The sequence below is a fragment of the Mugil cephalus genome, chromosome 20 (genome assembly GCF_022458985.1).
Source record: "Mugil cephalus isolate CIBA_MC_2020 chromosome 20, CIBA_Mcephalus_1.1, whole genome shotgun sequence".
Classification (NCBI taxonomy): domain Eukaryota; kingdom Metazoa; phylum Chordata; class Actinopteri; order Mugiliformes; family Mugilidae; genus Mugil; species Mugil cephalus.
This window is the reverse complement of record NC_061789.1, coordinates 2,543,818-2,568,561: the sequence shown is the minus strand read 5'-3', so window position 1 is coordinate 2,568,561 and position 24,744 is coordinate 2,543,818. Positions and strand designations below refer to the sequence as shown.

The 24,744-nt window shown below is 42.1% G+C and overlaps 1 protein-coding gene across 1 annotated transcript; it reads right to left on the bottom strand.

Annotated features, from left to right (window-relative positions):
- Window positions 1-66: 66 nt before the first annotated feature.
- Window positions 67-13,278, bottom strand: sgsm3 (small G protein signaling modulator 3). Its single transcript, XM_047571412.1, has 21 exons — window positions 13,085-13,278; window positions 8,651-8,728; window positions 8,479-8,564; window positions 7,654-7,717; window positions 7,153-7,364; window positions 6,952-7,059; window positions 6,708-6,851; window positions 5,760-5,955; window positions 5,535-5,680; window positions 5,207-5,440; window positions 4,920-5,102; window positions 4,682-4,837; window positions 4,264-4,318; window positions 4,131-4,180; window positions 3,891-4,043; window positions 3,343-3,413; window positions 3,211-3,259; window positions 3,035-3,120; window positions 2,833-2,955; window positions 2,687-2,747; window positions 67-1,768 (listed from the first exon to the last, which is right to left on the bottom strand). The coding sequence occupies exons 2-21, from the start codon at window positions 8,655-8,657 to the stop codon at window positions 1,685-1,687; spliced, it is 2,268 nt and encodes a 755-aa protein (XP_047427368.1). The 5' UTR covers window positions 8,658-8,728; window positions 13,085-13,278; the 3' UTR covers window positions 67-1,684.
- Between the last annotated feature and the right edge of the window lie 11,466 nt (window positions 13,279-24,744).

The following is a 24,744-nucleotide window of genomic DNA, read 5'->3' as shown; positions in this document are numbered from 1 at the left end:
CAGCTCATTATTTTCTAATCGAATGTCAAATGCATTTCAGCTGGGAATAACAACAGGATAAGGGACGGGTTTTCAAAATATTTATGCTTTGTGGTTTTAATTGGAAATTTCTGTCAAACGAAAGAATTTTCTTTAAGCTACATGGTTTTTCTGCACACAGTTCTTGACCCTTCCTGTCCTCTGAGCCTGACAGCATGATGCTGCCTCCACCATGCTTTAGTGAGGTAACGTCCAACCCAGGCATCTCAATCACAAGTTTCCAGCTTTAAGTACCCGTGTTCACACCTGGAATCGAAATGTCTCCACACGTGTCTCCAGCCAGCGCTTCAGATCTAATTTCAGTTTCACGCCATGTGTGCGAAATTAACACTAGCATGATTTTAGGGTTCGATAGAAAAACATCTGCATCAGGACCATGAACATCTGTGAGCTGCACGTCATGGAGAGATAATGCATATTTTACAAGCTTCAAAGTCATATTTAATATTTACCTCCGTCCTGACATTAGCTATGAAGCTCAGATTATGACTCAAACCCTGTAAACCTCCACCGTCATTTCCCTGCTGTGCTGTTTGGAGCAAAACAAATCTCTCGTGGTAAAGTTCAATATATTCGCAGCAGTTGTAATTTATTCATCCTTGTTTGGATTTGTTTCTTACTTCGTTTCAGCGACTAAGACAGAATATTTCAAAAGGCTCATTACTAATGAACAGGCATTTGACTGATGTGAAATCAGACCACGTTTGGAGGTGGTCTGATTTCAGATCAGTCGCATGCGTCCTGAGTGTGTTCACCCCTGGACTTAAAGCTGGTCCCTTGTGATTAGATCATCAACCCAACATCTGAACGGGGACTGAATGTACTTTTAAGTTCAATATGTGAAGTAACAATGATAAAATCCTGCCTAATGTTACATTTAGAAGCAACAAATGTGTTTATATACAAAAAAAAAAACAACATAACAAATTATAGACCATATATATATAATTTTGTTGTAACACAAACAGTATCTGCTCCGTGTACAGTATATCATACAAGTGCAGACGTCTCGCTACCACTGTCATGGTAACACACACACACAACCCCGAGTTTTGTATCACAATCTGAAAAGGCTATACTTGGCATGTGCAACATCTGGATTAAATGGAGGGTTTTTTTTGGTGTTTTAGTGTTTTTTTTTTTTTGTGGAATTCAGAATATCGATTTAACTCTTCTCAAAAATAAACTTTACAGCTTCATGTTTAGGAATGTTCTATTTTGGTCTTAAAATTTGGGGGCATTTACAGAGTAATGATCACTCACGCCTGCAGAAAAACACACTGAAAAGCTGAATGACCAGAGCACTGAGGAGGTCACTGAACTGGTTTTGTGCTCCAGTCCCAGGAGTACACACTACTGTGTACAGCAGGAGTGTTGTACGCGTGTATTCCTAACCTTGCTGTGAACCTTCCTACACGAAATATGAATGAAAATAAAGTATGCACTATAATGTACACATGCTGCAGCACATACCAACCTGTTGCACTTAATGAGTTTCAGTCGTGGTCTGTGGAGTTTCCTTTCGCCTAAATAATGACCGACAGTCTGTAAGGAACAGGTGAGGAGACGTCAACGACACACAGACGCAGGACGAGTTGCGTTTTAAATGTTTTTTTTTTCCTTCCTTTTTGTTTTTGCTGCGTGTCTAGCCGTCGATGTCCCAGCTGAACAGGTGATGCTTCACCAACATGTCCTGAACTCCCTCCTTCAGCGGCTTCTGCTCCTTCTCCTGAGAAACACATGAAATGTACAAAGACTTGATTTTCTGTCCTCTGTGCTCCAGGCATTTTCATATTCTAGCAATTACCTCCTGCAGAAAAGACCTCTAGCCCTAAGTGAGCAAGACGTAGAAGCTAAAGGAGACAGATATACGCTCACTTGCCAGTTCATTAGGTACACTAGTGGATTCTAATGTAACAGTCCCTGCTCTGAATCTCCTTCATGAATGTTTGAATGTTGAAACAGCGTCAGAACGGTGGTTGATCTGTTATTTAGCTTAGCACAACCCACTGACTGCAGTGTCAAAATAATAGGAACATGTGTAACCTCGACAGCCTCCAAAATTAAAGCAGAGTTGAATCGACAGCCCTTTGGTTAATTCAAACCATTGCTGACTACCAGAACCTCCATGAAGAGGAGATTTAGAGCAGGATTTTAAACGAGAATGTCTGCAAGTTTCTGGTGAGTGTTTGCTCTGTTTCTAACCAAGTTTCTCTCAGGTACAGCAGATCAAGACAGTGGACAAGCGTTACTTAGCCTGGCACACTGACTATGAGTGGCCAAAATAACAGGCACGACTGTGGATGAAGTTATTTGACACCAGAACCTTCATGAAGAGGAGACTTGGGGCAGGACTCTTACTTTAGGATGGATTGTCGAGTGTACCTAATGAACTGGCACAAACTAAATAGCGCAAAGTCAAAAGCCACAGTTTAGATTAGAAGTCTAACCAACAACTACAGTCTCGTTTTACCTAGAGATCCCAACTAAAGAGGTGATGCTGAACCAGCACATCCATAACTTCTGCTTTCAGAATAGTGGATTTCTGAAACAGCATGAAGTCAGACAGTTTGTCTCCCCTGAAAACGCTTCGGTCACAGAGAATTGCTTTTTGCTGCTGTGGGCTGTGATGATGTACTCGTCTCACCTCTTTCTTGTCAGGTAGCTCACAATCTTGGGAGAGGCTGAAGGCAAACTTTGATAGGACCCTGAGGAGACGACCACAGCAGCAGTTACGTGGAGAACGTATTCATTTTAAAGGCTCTTTCACCACGTTTAGAACACGTTTCTTACCTGAGCTCACACTTGATCTGTACCCATCCAGGGCTGCGCAGGAACGACCAAGGCTGATACCACTTCTCTACGGCGGCCATGCTGGAGCACAGCACCTCCAGCCACAGGTGCAGCACCTGCTCACTGCACACGGACACACGGCGATGAGCAAACAGGAAGCGTCTGAGACGCTCCTCATCGATCAACTGTCAGGAAAACTCACTTGAGGCCGACGCAGATGAGAGAGCGGAACTTGACGTCCATCTGAGCGTGTGCCGAGTCGTGGCTCATGTTGACCGACTGCACCGCCTGGGGAGAGCAGACACACGTTCCTCACTAAAACAATACACTGAAGCCATGACACTCTGTGTTACACTATGTTAGGAGACGTGTACTCACTCTGTATAGCAGCTCCTCTGGTGTTAGGACTTTGCCATCTTCATCTAGCCTGAAGACAATACACAGAGGTTGATTTTAACAGTGAACAAATACATCTTAAACATATGTTCAGCGTTTTTTTGTTTGTTTTACCTGTAGGTTTTACACAGCACCAGTCTAGAGTAGACAGAGTTGAAGTCTCTCTCCACCTCCCTACTGGCCGCCTGAGAGAAGAGATAATGTTTAATTTGATACAACATACTGATGTGAAATATGGAACCATTTAGTCTTAGTCTCCGTCTTTAGATCAAAATGTTTTAGTCACATTTTAATCATTTTTATCTTTCATCGTACAAAAAGTCATCTTTTTTTTGACATTTTTGTCAACTTTTAATTTATACATTCAGTCAAACTGCAACTACCAACATTACTTTTATTTATATTTTGGAGAATTTGTTTCACTTTAGACCAGTTTAACGAAGATCATATCAGCAGCAGTTAAGTTAAAGTTTATTAAATGTAAACATTATCTTAATTTACTTGTCATGATTTGCACTAAAACATTGGAAAAATTCTGGTGTTGGCGTTACTCATAGGTGATTATTCTGTTTTGTTACTGGTCCAGCTGGCTCGAGATCAAATCTTCAGCATCATCTCTGTTAAAGAAATTAACAGTGAAACTAAAAAAAAAGCTCCTCTACCTCCTCTATGAACAACCAGGGGTGACAGGGGCCTCCCAGTATGGACGGCTTCTTGAGGCCGTGCTGAAATATGGCCTTCAGGGCTGGACACAGAGTTCCTCTGACCAGATCGGTCACCGCCTCCGTCACAGAGTCATCGCCTGCCAGTGAATACTGTGGACAGACAACGGTCCGGCCATTAGGATGCTGCATGAAATGCTACCAACCACGAACACGGTGAGGCTGAAAACGTGTCTGTACCTCTTTGCTTCTTTCGTCTAGAATCTCCACAAACTTTGCTGGAAACCAACCTGAGACACAGACAGTGTTAAATATCAGAAAACTTTCGTCCAAATGGCAGCAGGTGATGTATTCGATATATGAAGAAACACACCTCTGAGGCCATTGAGCTCACCAACCCAACAGTGTTCATCCTTTTGTGAGACGATCTAAGAGACGAAAAGGAAAGACACTTCAGTGAAATAAGAATTAATGAAAGATCTGCAACATGATGAGTAACAGGATAATATTGTGGATTTTATACTGGTCATCTTAACAGCATAAGTAGTTTGGAGGATTATTATTCAGCACAACTGAGCTGAACTTTGCATGAACCAACAAGCACTAAGTTTGCAGGTAAAGATGCATCACAGTCCTACATTTGATATCAACAGTTTCTGGGAGGATATACGAGCAAATCAGCTGCATCTGCATGAAACATTCCTCCTGCACGTCACCAGGAATATTAGTGGCTCATTCAGGAATATCTTGCTCATATTTCTGTGCATCCCCGTGTGTAGACCCTGACTCACGGTGATGATGTCATTCTTTCTGAAGCCCAGCTCGTCGTCGTCATGGCGCTCGAAGTCCAGCAGGGCCTTTGCCCGCCTCCGCCGGTTGCGAGACACCACGAGAAAGTTTTCGTGATCTCTCTGGTGGCTCTCCATGGAGTAGTCGGGGGTCAGGTCCTGGAAGGAGGAGAGGGAGGAAATGAATGGACGCGTCCCACAGGAGGACGTGAAACCCTGTTTAGCGGTGCGGTGGACTCACAGTGCTGGAGTGGCGTGGGTCCAGACAGTGGAAGTGCTCCGCGGTGCGTCCTATGGCCTCTCGCAGAGCGGCCACCAGCTCCGTCTGCTTGATGTTCTTGGATTTTAGAGCTTCTGCCTCGTCCTCCCCAAACAGCAAGGAGGTCAGCGTGGACTTCCTGCGCAGAGACTGTCTCCTCACCACCTGAACATACAGAACAAACACGGGATTCATTCTCTCTGTGGATGGACTGAATGAAGGCAGATGTGTTATTGTGACCGTGACGTGCTTTGACAACTCTAACGGACCTTGTTGAGGTTGGTGTGGAGTGTTGCGTTGTTTCCATTGTTGAGCTGCGCCTGTTCATTTAAGATGTAGGCGAGGTGTTTGTGTCGGTGGGCTTCCAGGGCGTCCTGGGATAACGTCCCCGCTAGCCTCATGGCCTCCCCCAGTACCGTGGGTCCGTCTTTCAGCTGGCTCGGCAAATCCGACAAGGTGTTAAAAATGGAAGCGGAGTTCTCAGAGGACACGAGCTCATCCTCCTGGAGTCAGGGAGTAACAAAAAAAAAAAATTCAATCACTGTTGAGCATGTTAGCAAGTTTAAATGGCTATTGAGCTGTTTGAGCTGAACTCACCTTAATCTTGAGCATCCCCAGTGTGACCTGGAACAGAACCAGTGAGCCTTGGTAGAAGAGCAGATCCCAAATCCTGAGGAGCAGGCGGATGTCGACCACGCTGGCGAACGACGTCAGGAACCAGTGCAGAGTGATCAGAGACAGCTCTGGATGAATGAGAAGGAGGGCGTCACATGGAACAGTTCTAGATAATCTCGGCCATTGTTGCTTCTGACTCCTGCTCACCGATGTCATGCTCCTGCAGGAGGCGGTCGAGCGCCGGCAGGTACTGGACGATAAGCTGGCGGAGGACCCTCTGGTCCGTCTGGACGCCCAGCAGAGTGGACGAGAAGTAGGACGGAGGGAGGAGGTCTTCGATCAGGGCGCACATCATCCACAGCGCGTCCTCCTCCTCGAGAAAGAGCAGCAGGCAGGAAACCACCTGGGAGAGGGTCCGGGGGGAAGGGTTCAAGATAATTTGAGGAATTATTCGGTTAGCAATTTAACAATTTGATTCAGTTTCTATTTATACAAAACCAACTTTAGATCATATTCTAACTGTAAAAGTACGTCCTAGCATTTAATATTAGTTATTTATTATTTTTCTACTATTTTTAAGTCCTTTGTTTGCAGTTAAGACACATTCTCAAAGCTTCATGAATTTACTCCACATCTTTCCAACAACAGTGACGTCAATGACAAAATGCCAGCTTGGATGATGCCTTCATGAAAACTCGGAAATTCTATATTCCAACTTGGAAATTTCAGAATTCCGTTATCATAATATGCACTTGGAAGAGGACAAAAAATAAGTTTAGTATATTGTCACCGTTTACTGAACATTAAAATATGTGCATCTGATATTTACTTTTATTTTGGAAGCAGTGATTTGACAACTCATTTTTCCCCAAGTTGCCTTGAATGCAGCATCAGTTGCAGCTGGATCTCAACCAAGTTTTCCAAGACCTGATTGGTTAGTGATGTTAGTTTAGAGAGGGAAAGCTGCGTTACCCTCCCTCCATTGGGAGGTGAATTCAACTGACTGCTCGAACCTGATAATATCCCACATCAACAAGTTTGTTTTTTTTTGTTTTTTCTTCTTATTGCGATCAAACGCCACACGGTGCCAGAATACTTAAAGCTCTGGACCATTTACTGGACGTGTTGTGGATCTGTTAAGTGTGAGCTCCTCACCATGCCCGTGCCCTGACAGTAACCAATGTCTGGGTAGAGCCAGGCCAGGCCTCTCAGTACCCGCCTCAGCCTCGGGACTCCCACGCTGGTCATGCTGTTGAAACACGCGTTGGTCGGCATGGTCCGCAACAGGTCCTTCTCTATCTGAGAACCAGAGGTTAACAATCCATCATCACGGCAGGTTTCCAGAAACAAACCTCCAAAAATCATCTACCCACATGTTAGTGGTTGGACTCTGTTGTACCTGTTTAGATGTGCTGGTGTCGTCGTTGGTGCTGTTCTTGATGATTTCCCTGTAGGAGATCTCTGAGGTCCTCTTCTTCTGCAGAGCTCCAGACAGACGCATCCACAGCTAAAAGACAGAAACATGAGAACAGTAACCGCCGTGTCCGAACTCCCAGTCAACGCCACCACTGGGTCACCACTGCTGTGAAGGCTCACGTACCTGTGGCCTCATGCTGTGAGGTATCCCGCCCAGCACGAGGGTACGCAGGCGCTCGGAGCGTGGAAGGACGGGGTCGATGAGCTCCCAGGTCAGGTCGCCCACCGTGTGGTTGTGGGTGAACTCCAGGTGGGCTTGCCAGCGTAGCCGCTGCTGGGGGTCTTCACGCTGGGGTGAGCCCTCGGTGCCCAGCCAGGACCTGGGCTCCCCGTCGTCTGAGAGACGGGTTTAGCACACATTAGAAACAAAATGGAAGTGGCTGTACATTTTGTGTATCCAAGCAATGATACAGGGGAAAACACGTAAGGTATAAGTCGACTGAGAAAGCCAAAACAAGAAAACGTTTAATGAAAGGCATGCACTGTACTCTTTTATGTTACTGAAATCACATGGACTCCATTTGAGTGGATAATGTTGTTAAGGTTTTATTTTTATTTTTTTTTTAACTGCTACAGTTGTGTGTGTGTGTGTGTGTGTGTCTGTGTGTGAAACTGAACAAAATACCGTCAGTGTCCACTCTGAAGCCAAACTCATCATACTGAAGTTCAGGCTGTTCTGAAGGGTCTTTCTGTAAAGGTTTAAAAAAAAAAAAAAACACAACAACATGCATTTCATTAGTGTTCATCTCAGAGTGGGACGATACCATGCAACAAATCAGATTACACAGTGCGACATGAGGCGAAGCTCTTGCAACTTTTTTTTTTTTTGATCGTCTTTGCATGTGTCTCAGTTGTGAATCGTAGGCTGCTTTCACATCTAGTTTGAAATCAGGAGCATTTATCCCTCAGGTGTTTCCAAGAACAAAAGCAGTCACACTCTACCCCAGAACAAATGAATGAAACCGAGACCTGTTGTTTGGACCGATACAGCAACCATATAATTATACAACCAAGCAGTTTGGAAGAACGTATTGTTGAGAACCATAGACCTTGATCTCAACAACATCCAACACTGCTTTACAAATGAAGTTTGACGTTAACCTAGCCGTATGCTAACTAGTTATCTAGACTAAAGGCTTAGAAAAATAGCAGCTAGCATCATATATACTGTGAAACCCATGTGTTCATGTAATTTATGTCCATGTACACAAATTTAAGCTCATTTAAGATATTTAAAGTAAGTAGACAGACTCTTTCTAATATAAAGCTCTGAAGCCAAAACAAAGAGCGCCCCCTGGTGGCTGGCTACAATTTAGGTCAAGAAGCCCCACCCCCTCCGTGTTACTGGTGGTACTTGGATCAAACTAAAACTACTAAAGTCAAATAATTTTCAAAGATTTCTTTAACACTTAACATGCCGTTTTTTCAAAATGTAAAGTCATGTTCTCACTTGATGGTACTTGGCCAAGATGTCCTGGGGCCACATGCTCGGAGTGAGAGCAGAGAAAGGCCCACCAGGAGCTGGCGTGTAGGTACCTACAACAGAGAAAGATTTATTTATTAAAGTTAAAGGAACTAAGAGAAATTAAAAAATATATATATATAACTGAGCAAATCCATACCTGACATTTTGTTGATAGTAGAGTCAATAACTTCAATATGGAGAGACTCTGGAGAAAACACATCAGCTGATTGCCACTCTGTGGAGGAGATAAAGGAAGGAAAACAGGCTCATTGTGAATATGTCCTTAAGTTATGCCCCAAAGCACTTCAGATGCAGTTGAAACGTAGCGTTGCAGTCCACACAAAGCTGCAATCAAATTACCGCAACTGGTTCTTTGGTATGAAAATCCAGGCTGATTTAGTTGCTGCAGCTGCAAACTTCTCAGGGGAAAACAACCTCAACATAAGCAACGTCTGAAACTACAAATTTAAAAAGGAAAAAAAAAAAATGAAAAGAAGCCAGTACCTTAGTACGAGTTCACTCAAGTCTAACAATAAAGTAACAACGCACCGCTCCTTCTGCTAGGAGACTCAGAAGTTCTGCACAACCCCAGTAAGTCAGAGAGAGAGAGAGAAAGAGACAAAAGACATTCTTGTGTCTCATCTCATGGGCATATGACTGCTGTACTTACCGGAGGCTAATCATCTTACTCTGTGTGTTCATGCTCTATTTTTAAGGAGTAAAAAAGTCTTTTTTTAGGAATCTTTCTGTGAAAACAGTTGGAGGAGTTTGTACAAACAAACCCACTTTGTCATTTTTGCTGGGAAGATTTGTACATTTCTTACAATTGCACAGCTCGATTAATCAGCAGCTACAGTAGGTGTCCCTAATGAACTGGCAAGCAAGTGTCGACTCCGGGCTTTAAAAACGTGGCAACGTTCTCGTGCCGTCTTCTGTCAGTGTCGCCCATCTGCCGACTTCCAGCTGGCAACGGATTTTCTCTCTGCATTCGACACGATATCAACCAACTGCCTGGCTCACAGGCCCGTTGGATGATCGTAGAGTCGTACAGCTCTGAGCAACATGTGCTGCGCATAAACTCGCATTAGAGCAGGAATTCAGAGCCAAACAAAGCCGAGCCAAAATAAGCAGAACAAATGCACTACTGATGCACCACGAGTGTCGCTGTGCCTGCAGATTTATTTGTGGCAAAGACATCTCAGCAGATTTCTCTTTCAGTTCTTGAGAAACAAACGACGCATGAGGAAAGTACAAACTAACCCTGTGAGGCCACTGACAAACCACACACGAAGAAGAACACACCACCTACAAGAGAGGCTGAGCACCATGCAAACACCCCGGCAAGATGATTCATTCAAGCAGCCGGCTTACGAGAGATGAGAAATCAATTTGAGGTCTGGCGAACGGCCAAGTTCTTTCAGGACAGCTTTGTGCGTAACTCAGGGGAGCAGTGGGATTTCAGAGCTACTCTCTTACGTTAACAGTTTAATCACCTGCCAAGAAAACCAACATCAGCAGAACTCCGCCTGCAAACTGTTGCACACGATCAGAAGTGTCAACTTATTTTACAGACCAGAGAAAAAGAGTCATTCTGAGCCAATGTGGAGTACGTTCCTTGTTGCAGAGACAATTATGAAAGTGTAGGTGTTAACAACCTGAGAGCAAACTAATTGTGCTTGTTGTCCTCCATTACTATAGCTGAAGTTGCCACATACTTTTTTTTTTATATTATTAAGAACACATTAATATTTTATTTTAGTTTAGTTTTGGGGTAAATGTACTGAACAGCTGCACAATTCATTTTAATTATATTCCAATTACTTATCATTTAATTGGGCTTAATTTATAGACCTCATTCAACATTTTTTGTATTATTTCAAATTTACCAGAATATTTCAACTGTAAAACTCAAAGGACTCTTATTACATTTAGTTTTGTTTCAATAATGAAATTAAGACTAAAATGCAGCATATTTTTAGCAAAAAATGTTTACATGAAACAGCAGCTAATGAATTGTTTAAATATCAATTTCCAATATTATTTGTTCAAGAGTCCAACACTAGCAGCACATTAAAAGATTCATTTTCTAATATATAATCGACTTTATAATGTTATCTACATGTAAAATCATAAAAACTCTTCCATCACCGCGATATAAATTGCTAAAACAATATAAACATACAATCAAATTTATCAGCTGAGAAAATGTCGCTCTCGTTCATTTGCAACAATGACTAAATACAACACATTTAAAGAAGCGGCAGCCAAAAGAGGAACAATTAACTGGATTCGTCAAATGCAAAGACAGATTATACACTTCATTTACACAGGGCAGCCCATATTTCCCATTCAAATCCATATTTAATAGTAAAATCCGACAGTGATCCTCTCTTAAGAAATCTCAGAAGAGGTCTCGCGAGGCTGCTTTTCGCATACGTTTTGCATTTTCTATCTAAAAAGCATGGCGACAGAGAAGAGTTGCACAAAATCAAAGTCGTACACAACATGTGAAATCTATTCAGGAAGTCAGTCGCCACAAATGACTAATAGTGGGTGGGAAAGTATTTACAGATTCTAGATAAAGACTTGGGGTGGTTTGAAAACCCTTCCCTGAAAGCACATACATTTTCCTTCCAAGGATGCAAACTCCAGGAACGGTGCCTTATCGTGAGACCTAAAGCAGAGAGTTTTCACCTTCTTCCTCTAAACACTAGGACATCTTTTCCCTTTGTTAAGGTGTGGCTGTGCTTACTATGTTTGCACACACACCGGTCTACACCCTTCTGCTGAGAAAATGAGTTACATCCTGCTGCACGGCGAAGTCCTTCCCTTTCACGGCCACGCGGACGATTCTTAATTTTTAGCTGAGATAATGTGCAGCCCAAACAACACCAGCCTCCTCCTCCTCTTCTCACACACCTCCTTCCGTCTTTCCTCACGGTAACCACAACATTGGCGACTCATGCTGCCTTCTCATGAATAGGCATGCCCACACACACACACAGACACACACACACACACACACTGCAGTCATGTATGTCAGAGCGGTGCAGCCCTGATGGCTTTGGCTGAATAATAACGGACGCTTCTCGCCGGCAGTCGCTCTGTTTCTGTCGGTGCACACACACCGCCACGCGTCACGTCTTTCCATTCACAGATTACACACCGAGGCATGCGTCACTCGCTGCATTTACATGGACTGCACACTCACTTGCCGGTTCATTTGGTAAACTAGTGAATGCATTCAAATATAACAGTCCTGCACTAAATCTTCTCTGCATGAAGGCTCTGGTGTTGAGCATCGGTTAACAGCAGCAGAGAGCTGTTGATGCAACTCTACTGTCAATCTGGAGGCTGTGGTTTGCACTCAACAGCAACAATCCAGGTCAACAGCGCCCTGAACTACATCCTCCAACCACCAGTTAAATTACTTTAATAAACGGAACATTTGAAAAGTCATGAATTTAAGATTCAATGCAGGATCGTTACATTAGGATGCATTCATTTTAGCGTACCTAATAAACTGGCAAATTATTAGTAGCATTCCACTAATAATCAACATCAGTACAGACTTGGTTCATTAGGAAAATGTGGATTTATTTTTAATAAATTCAGATGATTATTATTATTTTAATGGGAATATTGATATTGGATTGTTTCTCTTCAGTTGGAATGAATCCAGAAACAAATGAATCACACAAGTGACTGAAAAGATAAACTCGGTCATCTTCTTCTACTGAATCATTTCAGTGTTGTGAGTAAAGTAATGGAAAAGCTTCTTCTACTGTTGTATTTCCAGCGTATTCAGTGCTCTACAGCGGGATGAATAACTTTGCAGGAGTCAAACATGTGGTGCTCTGACTGACAATGGGTAATAAGTATACAATCTCAAACGAGAATGACTGTATGGTGTTGAACAAATATTGACAATGTAAATTAAGCCACTGCGATGAACAGGTGTGTCAGTTCCCTGAAAGAAAGCTAATGGGAAAAAAAAAGAAAATAATAAAAATAGCAACACCAGTCTGTATCTGTGTCTGTTTTAGAGACATCTCCGGTGCCAAAGCTTTCATTTTAAAAACAAATAGCTATATAAAAAATGAGTGGCGTAAACGAAAAATAAATAACACAATGCATGCTGGGATGTGACTTAATTGTAGTTTTTTTCCTCCTAAAAAACAGGCTGCAGCATTATGTGTCACCATTAACCCAGTCTTACCCATTTAGAAATGCCGAAAAAGTAAGACATATAAATATATAAAAACAATGTTTGACACTTGACGTATTTAGCATCCCTTGATTTCCATATGTATACACAGCCATGACGTCTAACAGCTAAATTAACGTCACGACAAACCTAACGTCTGGAACAGTTAAAAGCTAACGGGTAAAATATAACGTTATTTCTTTTAAAAAATATACATGTCACATTTATCCACAAGCGTTTCCAGAATAAAATGTGTGTTATAATGTTTGATAAACCTCCTAACCACTCAGAGCGGCGTCCGTGTATCCACTCGTCAGCTGTTAGCAACAGATGCTAAAGCTAGCTCACACAGCGGTGAGACCGTGGCCCGCTGCTATAACTTACCGTGACATTATTCGGGACAAAGCACGAGCTTGTGGTTTATGACAGGGGAGATTTTCCGTCCGCTGCACACGTGAAAACAACATATGCTATGCCATCTTTCGCCTGGTATTTATGGTTTCCCCCTCCTACGTTGTGCACCTGCTAGTGGCGACGTGTAGCTCCAGCGTCGTATTCATGCGCCCTTTAAAGTATCGATGTACGTATCGTTCAATAAATATCGATGCTTCCGCATGTAGACGTGTGTTTTTTAGAATCGATCTTCATATCAAAATGTCGATACCAGGCCCGTTTTCACGAGAAATATTAATACTTTCATGACACCGAATCTGTAATAATTTCTTAAAAAAAAAAAGTAATAAGCGCGAAAGAACATAGCAGCTTGTCTTAGCTTCTTTTTTCTTTTGAGAGAGAGAAATATATATATATATTTTTTAGAAAAAGTGAAGTAGTTTTCTCAGATTTTCATTTCTCTTTAATTGCTCTGATTTTATATAGTTCGCAGCATGTTTGGTTCTTATTCATGTATACAGATGTATAAAACAAAATTTTCATGATCACATTCATAAATGTTAATTGTAAAAGACATAATTTCCATATACACAAGTAGAAGTCTGAAAGTATCGACATCAGCCTTGGTATCACTTGATATCGGATTGAAAAGGAAAATAGTGGTATCGCACATCGTTTTTTCCCCGTTCCTTTCCCTACGTTGACAAGTAGTTCCAGATCCTGGAACTATACTCCTCATTTATAAAAGATATCCTTCCGCGATGTTGACGCAAAACGCACGACGTCACGTCTGTTTGTTCCATTCATTCATTTGCTGGTCCCTTAACTCATTCATCCCTTTAGGAATCAGCCAGTCACGATCCACAGCACTGCCTCCAGTCTTTATATATGTTTGTTAACTTTAAACTGCCAGCTGTATTAAAAAAATAAAATAAAAAGAAGACGAAAAAGTCATTGTTTTTAGTAATTTGTTTAAACTGCATGGAGGACAACACATGTCATGATAAAAAAAAAAGAAAAATAAATGAAAAAAAATTATGACATATACATGTATGCATTAATTATGAAATGTGCTTTATCTGGTATTTCTGCTGTTTACGACGTTACACCGATCAGCCACAATATTAAAACCACTGACAGGAGAAATAAATAATATTGACCATATTGTGACAATTTAAATCATGTTCTGCCCCCCACCCACCCCGCACCAATGACACTCAGCCATTCCCAGTAGGATGCAGCCTGACACAAAAACACTTCAGGAACAGCTCAGAAAAACCTAAAGAAGAGCACAAGCCTCCAAATTCATTAGATCCCAAACTGATCAAGCATCTGTGGGATAATCCAATGAAATATAACGGTTATTCAGCTTTTTAAATGGCTAGGCTAGTTGAATAAAGCGGTTTGCAGACCAACTTCAGACTTAAAATGTGCTTTTTGTATAATATAACAAGACAACTATTTGATTAATTGATTTATGCTTATATGTGGAAGCTAGTTACAGCTAATTTGTATTCCTGGCCCCTATTATACACCAGCATTACAGTACTAGTGCATAGTTTTTTCCTGGGGTTCTACACTTATGAGTCTATTGGAAGATCAGTCAGTTTTATCTGCAGATGATACAAATTCCTGATTCTGAAGAACGTCTTTCTTTTTTTTTTATGTAAAACTCACTAAAATCACCAAATATAAACCAGTTTCAAGCTTCATCCTCCTATAATCCCTCATATTCCCATATATATTTTCATATATGAGCTTTTTAAAGGCTATTTTTTGCCTTATAGCCGTTGCGCTGCGAGGTTTGTTCACATTGGCACATGCACACACACACACACACAGCTGAGATGAAGATCATACAGCACAGTGCGCGAGTCCCTCAAGCCTCCATCCTCCATCCTCCACACACCCGCCAACATATTCTACAGTCTCTTTGCAGCTGTGCGCTCCTAGAACAAACTGGCCTCTGGGGACAGGACCCTGAGATATCTGTGCTTAGCTGGTGGATGATCTGCTGTTCTATCTCTATGAAAGACCACGGCGTGGCAGGAGGCAGCGCTTTGATGCCGGAGCTGGAAATTTCTGCACAGCGAGAGGCTGCAGTTGAATTTCTTGTTTGAGTGTGAAGGCACAGACCCTATAATCCTTTAAAATTCTAATCACACTGTGTCTCACTCTGGTTTTGCTTGCGCCTCGGCTCCCGCAAACCTCCTCTCGCCTTCTTTTTGACACTTGTACGTGCATGCGTACGCAAGGAAAAGTTAGTTCCCCAAAGCCCCCTTTCCTTCTTCCTCCCCTCCCTGCTTGACACATCAGCACGACAGCACTGTTCGTAGCCCTCTCGCACACTCAGTCCGCTGCACCACGCCACAGTGAGTCACATCGTTAAAAAACGCCGAAGCTGCCGACCTTGCCTGCAGCTTTCTGGCCAAACAGCCCAAACATTGCGTTCACCCGACACGCCACAGCCACGTGGGTGTGGCTCTTATCCTTTTCTTCCACCCCTCATTCCCCCCCTTCCCCTCTCCTTCACCTCTAGTTCTCGTCCGCCTTTGTCATTCGTGACAGAATGATGTGCACTGTCAAGCGAGCCCTGAACCTCACACTGCAGTCGGAGTGACGTCAGCCAGGGGGAAGGGGAGAGGAGGAGGGTTGATGCCAGGAGACCGAGATAGAGAAGAAACACAGGGTGGGTAGAAGCGAGGGAGATAAACAATGCAGTGATAAGGGACGGAGCGACTGAAAAAGTGTGTGTGTGTGTGCGGTGTCGAGCAGTTGAAGGAAGACGTGAAGATAAAGGGAAAGTAGAGGGAGTGGAGAGGTGGAGAGGCACATTTTTCTGATATGTTCATTAATAATAATAAAAAAAAAAACATAGAAAACTGACAACTTTGAGGTTTGAGTCAATTTAAAACCCTGCACACACAAGAGCTACTGCACAAGAATTATCGACATGCTCACTGGCTCAGATTTTAATGACACACATGAATCAGCAGGTCACCATCGGAGGAATGGAAAGCGAGAAGGACCACTTGTTCACATCGGATCAATTTGCTGCAGTCTTGCAGTTACTCGTCCTGACAGAAGATAGCGCTGTTGCACTGTGCGAGCTCAGTGCACAATTATCCATGTATGTGGGCCACGTTTGAGTGGATTCGACTGTAAATGTGAGCGTGCGAGCCGATGTGCATGAATATGTGAGCGCACACATGCATATTTATCTTTACTCAGCGCGCTATCAAACATGTAAAACCGTAATGACTGAGACTCCCTCGCGCCCCCATGCATTCGTTTGCATGTAGCTGACTTGAACTAACAAGAAATTAAGTCTACATGTGTCATGTTTGAAATGCAAAGGGCACTGTTCACACAGTGCACAGGTTTATGTAACCTGCATGATGTGGCTCCTGCCTTTGGGATCGTTTAGATCATTTATGCATACAAGGCCGGGCTAGACTAAGCCAGACTGGGGTCTCCTGGGCTGGATCATGGGGCTCTCACACGCTTGCCCCCACCCACCGCATCCCCAAAAGTCTCCCAGGGTTTGTCCCGTGATGAGCGGAGGAGTGAAGGTAAAGGGCAGGAGCTCTGAGGCTACACATTGCCACGGCAAGTGATTTCTCCTGGGTGCTGTGATGGGAGTGGTATTTATGACTCCGTGTTTTTAAATCTATACCATGTGGAAGGTGGAGAAATGCTGCAAAGGAGATTGAATGCAAACATGTTTTATAGCCGTGTTGCCAATCTGGGGGAAAGCGGGAAAAAAAAAACAACATGGGATGAGATCTCTGGAAATAAAGGTTTTATTGTTGTGAAGGAGAAACTGAGAAGGAAGAGTTAAAATGAATGTGTCAGACATCTCACAGGTATCATCTTCAATCCACCGCTGTACGAATCCTACACTTCTCCGTCTTGTTTATCATTTATGGAGGTCACGTCACTTGGGAAACGGAGCTCCGAGCTGCCGCCAAACACATTCACGCGCTCCAGGAGTGGAGGTGATGCGAGGCGGTTTGATACTGGCGGCAGAGGCTGGAAGTGTGTGAAGAACAGGAGATTAAAATACAGGAGGAGCATATAAAAGAGCAGCATTAATACACAAGTGCAATAAAACCTTCCCCGTTTTCCTCTAGCCACTGGGTTATTGCCATAGAAGCCATCTAAATTCAGTAATGTCACAACAGAACTGCAGTGCGTTGTACATTTCACCAAAAACTCTTGATGACCAGCCGCCTCTGACACAGTTGTGACTCCATCAGAGAATGGACATGAGCCTTCTGAGGGTGTCCTGTGGCGTCTGGTAACAGAATATTGTTAGTGGGGAAGGAGGGGCCTCTGTGGATCATGCGACATATTATACACATATTATCCACAGCCCCACGGGACTGCTTTACGGATCGGCAACATGGCAAATGCTGGCCGCCATTATATCACATTCAGTTTCTAAAGTGTTGAATAATTAACAAAACATAAGATTGACACTTGAACATGCATCAGCGTTATATAAACTACCTAAAATCACAGACACCATCCTGAAAAAGAAAATACCTGACATGTATTTTACTGTTTTATTTTGGTGCAAATCCTATCCACTAACATGGAGGAGGTGGAGCTTATGCTGCAACCAGACAGCAGGGGGAGCTCTACTCGCTTTAGCTTCGCCTTTGAGGATCTGTTCTGTCCATCTTTACACAGTCTATGCTTGTGATGTTCGATACCACCGATTTCCTTTCCGATCAGATACTGAGTAAAATTCAGGGTGGTATTGGGCTTTGTAAAGAATACAAGACGGAGTAATTAATTAATTTATTTTAAACTCTAGAGTATATTGAGGTAGTGGCCTCATTTACTATAAAGCCGAGCTAATGCAATAACAGAAAAACCAAAAAGAGACACGATCATACAAAATATGTGAAAATGCAGTTTCAAACAGAACCTGGGAGTCGTCGTTGTGTTTCAGGCAAAAACTGAATAAAGACTTTCTAGAGCAGATGCTAATAGCTAGCAACAGATGCACAAGAATTGCTTCCCAGTGCATTTACTGTTTGTAATCGTCCGTTGCTGCACATACAGAATAAATAAAACTAAACCATGTACATTTCGGATGACTAAATAAGCTGTATAAGTTGTATTGCATACATTGTATTGTACATAGTTGCTATAGTAAATCACACTTAATCACAATTAATGCCAAATATAAGTATAGTAAACAATATCTGTCCTAAATTATAAATCTGAACTTTGAGATAAATAGTCTCGTGGGTGAAAGTTTGAAACGGTTTCTTCTTCCTCAAATATTTCTCTGGATTAATCCACCGTTATGAGTAGATTAATGGAACAACAATGGTACAATTAATGGTATCGACTACTCAGAAACTGTTAAATAGTTTAATTGAAAAAATAATCGTTAGCTGCAGCCTGGATGTTTATTGGCTTTAGGGATTTGCTTTGCACATCGAACACTCATTTAATTATTTCTGTAATATTGACTTCATGAGCAGCTCAAATTGGTTTTGTTCATGGGGGTGGGTTCATAGATTTCATTTCATGAACTAAATATTCTGCCTGTATCCATGTCGTGATGGTCCTCAAATGGTTCATTTAAAAAGAAAGGACCAGAAGCATCTACAAAAAAACATGTGCATACTAACTGCCTGATTAGCAGATTGAGATGGATCTCTCTGCAGCTTCTGTTTACCCCTCCCATTAGTCTCTATCAAAGAAAGAAAAAGAGGAACTGAAAAAAAAACACAGCAGAGATCGTGACTTGTCTCTGAACATATCTACATGGCCTTCGCCTGTAGCTGAGTGCTGGCTAAGAGGATAAAAGAGCAGCATGTCCTTGATCCATACGTTGACTTATATCACAGTTACTTTAATAATATCGGTCACAGACTCTTCTGCATTGACAGTAATAACTGCAACCGCACAATCAGTCTGAAAGAGAGCGCCAAGTGAAAGCCTAATGGGTAAAAAGCAAGGGGATTATGAAAATGTAGGCAGGCCGCTATCACTCAATGAAGTTGTTATAAGTTAAATGAGTAAATGCACATCTTTGTGAGTTAATTCAGTTGTAAACAACAGATGGCCTTTTGCCGTCACGCTTTAAGTGGCACTGGTGTCTGAACGAAAAGAATTTACATTTCCATTCTGTTTTTTTGGTTGTTGTCAGTTGTGAATATTACAATATATTACAAATCAGGAAAATGTGCGAGGATGTTTTCATTTTTTTTTGTTTTGTTTTTTTCACACAATGCACCAACAAGGCCAATTCTTCTTTTTGTTTTTCATGCACAGCTCCTTTGGGGACAATCAGTGCCAGTCAGCCTAGGCCCATTCTGAGAGGCCTCTGTGTGATGTCTGATGCTGCCAATAGTCGCAACAGCCTCAACCTCCATTAATACGAGGGATTCCATGTATGCAGCCCTGTCTGTTGCAGGATTTACTCACCACTAAATAATATGAGGTGACTAAAAGGTTCCCGATTACAGTCCTAGAACTGGCCTGTAGCGCTGGATCAGTTCTTTTAGAGCTGCCACAAACTCACTTTTTCTAATAAATATAACAAGAACATGTGCAGCTAAGTCTCACTTCAGACATGTTCTCACCATCTTGTCGCCACTGTGCATTAATAATGTTCGTACCTTAGCAGCAGCTACCTATAATGTCTGAGTCTCTCCTGATGCAGGTACAAATCTGCAGCAGGAAGAGCACTATGTGGTGGCAATCACCAAGATAATAGGAACAAATGAGAACCCTGAAGACCTGAAAGTGGAGTCAACTTCTAGCTAATTGCTTATGTTTTTTTGTATGTGTATACGAGACGTCATAGTAACAGCCACTGAGCGCTGATTTAGGGACACCATGCTTTATCACCTTCTACCACATCTCAAAACTATTCTCTTGGTTTCAGATCTGGCGACTGAGGGCAAACTCGGAAACTGGAAACGGTTTGATGAAGAGCACAAAAAAGCCCAGCAGGTGATTGTACGATTAATCTACAGTATGATGGGCTCAACACAACAATCCACAGTCTGAGGAGCTTCAGAGCTTGTTAGAATAGCTAGCTGTGTAATTAGCATAAGAGTAGACGGTTCTTTGATTCATTCATGGTCCGTTACGGTTTATCCTCTGAGGGAGTCAAACTCATTTTAGATCAGTGCCCACACAGCCCTGATCTATAGAGGGCCGAACCAGTAACACAACAGCGTCATAACCTATAAATAATGGCAAATCCAATTATTTTCCGTTGCTTTGTGGTTAGGAATAGCAGTGACTCTTGTTGAAAAATTGCAGTTATGTAATTTTTTATTATGTTTGACACCTTTTGTTTTGAGGCTCAGATTGGCTGAGATCACAAGGCTAACACTCAAAGGCACACCTGCTCAGAATAAAAAAAAAAAGTAGAATCACCAATTAGTCTGCATTTACTGTAAAAAATAAATAAATGCGTGCACAGGGACAACATGTAAACTCTGAACAAGTCATCGTCAACATACGTAAAATCCTCACATGATGCAGAATGGCGCGTTCAGCCATAACTGCAAAGCTTGAAGCCGGGAAAGATGGATTGTTGTGTGATCTGTCGGTCTCATGAATCACATGGAAATCCAACTGAATCGCAAAGTGGTAACCTTTCTGTCTGATGCTCTACTGACTCTCCCTGTTGCCAGCATGGCATTTCCATGGACAGAACCACTGCTCATGGGATATTTAGTCACACCATTGTGAATAAACATGCTCTACATGCCCGAGGGATGAGCAGTTTCAGAAATACAGACACCACAAATCAACCCAGTCTCTGGGATCACATTTGTGCTCATGCGAATACTTGATGTAACTTGTAAACTTGTTAATGTATACTTGTAAACATTAACCGCAACTACCGACCTGTATCTGCTTCCTTTTACGCTGCTACCATAAGATTGCCAGATTAAACAGCTGCAGAAATACGCACGTGTTTGGAGCAAAACAAAGTTTTCACGTTCCAGTAAAAAGAGGACGCTTTTCCAGATTGGCTCACGTTGAACTCAACGAGAAGCAGCGCATACATCACAGCTGTGGAAATTAGACACCAGCGGCATAAAGAACAACAACCCAAACATCATAAAAAAGAGACTCGAAAATGGTGCTACCAAGATTCACTTTAAACGCTGAATGCAGTTTGGATGCAAATGCCGCTTGAAATGTTACCTCAGAGACTTCATTAAAACCTGGTTTGTGTAAACACATCCCAGCGGGTATCCGGACCAAATGAGCAACGGTGATCCTCCAAGTTTCCAATAACTGTAAAGTAAAGTAAAACTCAGCCATGCAAAAGACACACAGGTTCACACAAGCACACACACACAAAAAAAGCATTCACTGACTGGCACAAACAGGCAAAGTTAAGTGTGCTTCAGGATATGTTCATAAATATGCACAAAGCTACACATGTAGCCCTCCAAAAAAAATTCTCTCAGCACAAGTAGTCCCTGTATCAGAGAACATCCAAATACACGAGCCTTTGGTATGAAATCTTTACATCTCTTTCTTCTTGTCATTTCAACAAACAATGAATAATAGATTTAAGTGTTGTACTGCGATGCAGTAAGTACATTTCAGTGTTCTGCTCTGATGGGAGACTTTACCTTTCTCCATGGGTCTTTCATCCAGTGCCTGTGCATATTTATTGAGAATAGATAAAATATCTGCTTGAATAAAACAGTAATTTAACTTCTCAGTCAATATTTCTACCGGCACATCTGAACACACTACTCGTCTAATCCATAGTACCCATCGGATGAAACACAACCCAAAGACCTGGATGTGCTCTTCCACGGTCTGTTTTATCGAAGATGCCTCTGAAAGTAACTTGTGTGGACGTAGTACAGTCAGGTATCCAGAATGACTGTCCTGCATCCTCCCATCCTCCAGAATCAGTGCTTCTCAATCCAACTTGTCTAGTACAAACCACAGAGTATACCAATTTCAGCAAGTAGTGTATGCTATAGAGAGTAGGGCTTTGAAGTACGTTCCTACTGAATTGGACTGGGTGGCAAAAGGTGCTGCAACATGATTACCTTTAGTGGAAGAAACTGCAAAACTGGATACAGATCAAATCAATATCTGCTTAAATTAAAATGTTTTACAGCTTAACAAAAAAGAGAGTTGGTCCATGGACAATTGTGGCAATGAATCGGGTTTGCTAAAATCTGAAGGTATCCATCCTCGAAGTCATAGAAAACCTTTATTTGCTATTAAAGTGACAAAGACAGTAGTTAACTACAGCTTTTAAGTTGACTGACTTAGCTGACACACCAGGATGACAGTCAGCAGCGACGGTTGACAAGCGCCTGTGACGAACCTCCAGTTGCCAGATGGGAAATGACAAATTATAGGACCAGAAGCTAAAAATTATGATATTTTAAGGAAAACTATCCTACGTAAATAACTTGACATAGCTCAGGTCTAGGGGTGGGCATCGGTAGGACTATTGGTGCCGATGCCATTATCGATTCTGCTTATCGATACGATTCTTTATAGATTCCCTTATCAATTCTTCCTGTAAATTTTTGGTCTAGAAAAAGTAGTTGTTCGTGGTTTCGTGTAAACAACAGCAATTTTATTGAGTTCCTAAACAAGAGGTAAGAGCTTGTGTAAGAGACATATGAAATTTGTCACTGGATCCTCTCTAACTCTGCTCCGCTGAGACTTGGCGATAGCTGCACTCGCTGACTGGAGATAGTCGAACACATGGCACTCTTGTCCTCAAATCCTTCATCGTGTTGGTGGTGTTGCCATCCTTGCTTCAAATTACAGTGCTGCATAAATTGCATGTTGCGCTGTTCTGGTGAAGGGAAGCCACTTTGGTCCGTTGCTGTCTCTCTGCCATCACGTCTTCCTTGTCTCCATATGAGCGTCACATGACATGAATGACGTGCTTCGACGTAAAGATTCTTCTTCTTTCGTTTTAGGTGCATTACTACCTCCATCTGGACTGGGATGTAAAAATTCGGCACGATAAGTATTGATAAGGGGAATCAGCATGACTAGCATGAAGGCTAATGATATTGATGAACCAGATGAAACCGGTTCTTTAAATGAACCGATTATCGATGCCCACCCCTATTCAGGACCATCTGCTGGGTAAAACATTACCTATATAGTTTATAATGCAGTTTTACCTTTACATAAACTAACAGCGGTGTTTGTGTTTGCTAATAGCCATATATTGAAGGGGTCAAATGATTGTACATTATGGGATTTTTGGAATTATTGATTGTACAGAGGGTGATAACGTACATCTGGCAACGCTTTTTTCAGCCTAGTCCACATCTGAATCGCTGGTGGAGCTAAGAGAGATCGCTCTGACTGGTCATTCAGCTTAAAGAACCAACGCACGAGAAAAGAAACAAGACAGAAGTTGGCAAAGTACATCATTATCAGTTCACCTGAACATTTAAATGCATGAATATTTTATAACAACAGGACCATTTGGAAGAAGTAAAGTGTTCAGGAGAGGCCAGCTCTCCAGCTCCCTAGCTTCTCAGCTAATGTTATCCAAAACAGATGCTGGCTGGCTGCATTTTCATTTCAGTCTGGACTGAGGCGACGTGAACGGACGTAACTCTTACCAATAAACGTTAGAGTGTTTTTTTACATTCTAACTTAAGAAGCGTTAAAGTGATGAGTCGGCACCTCGAAGCCTTCTAAGTTCTCTGCTGTTGAACTCTCTAAGTTGTTTTCCCAAGTTTCTCGAGTTCTCCAGGCTGTGTGAAATACATTTTCATAACCTGCTAAGCATGGGGTTAATATAATTAGTTCATTACTCAAGAGCTTAGCACTCTTGTGCTGAATGTAAGCACACTGCTGTGTTTGCTCTTGACACAGCGTTCAACGCCTCAGAATTTGATTGTGTACGTATTTACAGGGCGTGAATATGATTTTATAAAGAAATTAATGAAAAAAGTACAAGGTTGGGTTATTATTTCACCATTGTCGAATTGTTGGACTGCTTGAATCCACTGAAATTTAACGTTAAACCATCTCCATCTTAATGTCAACACTTGCAAAAAGTTCACCTTTAAGTATAAATCATTAATGTTTGCAGATACATTAGGACTAGATCTCATCTTTTTCAAGCAGCCAAAGCATGCTTTCACATGGCTCTACCTGGATTTGATCAAATATTTAAAACACTCCGTTCATCTCACTCAAAGCTTCAGCACAGAAAATCAAATGCTGAAAGTCTGCATTTTTAATACATAAGTTCAGTATGACGTCGGTGTGCCCAATTTCAGCCCCTCGTGTAAAAACACACATCTACATTCAGAAATACGGCACCGCCATGGCCAGTTCTTTGTCTGCGGAGGATTCTTTTAAAAACCTCTGGCACTGCCTTTTGCATTTATGGCTCTTCATGTTATTCCCTCTGCTCTTATAAGCTGGGATTAGAACAGCAGGGACACACAACTCCTCTTCTTTTTCTATTTGATTGGTGCTGACATGTGTGTGCAAAATGTATGCGTGCAAATGACAGGAAAAGGCGTGTGTACCATGAACAGTTCATGCACCGGCAGCACCACGAGGACACTCTGAAGCTTCCATGTACGTTAAAAGTACACATGATGTAAGCGTGGCTGACAGTTTTTCGAACACTGGACAGCAGG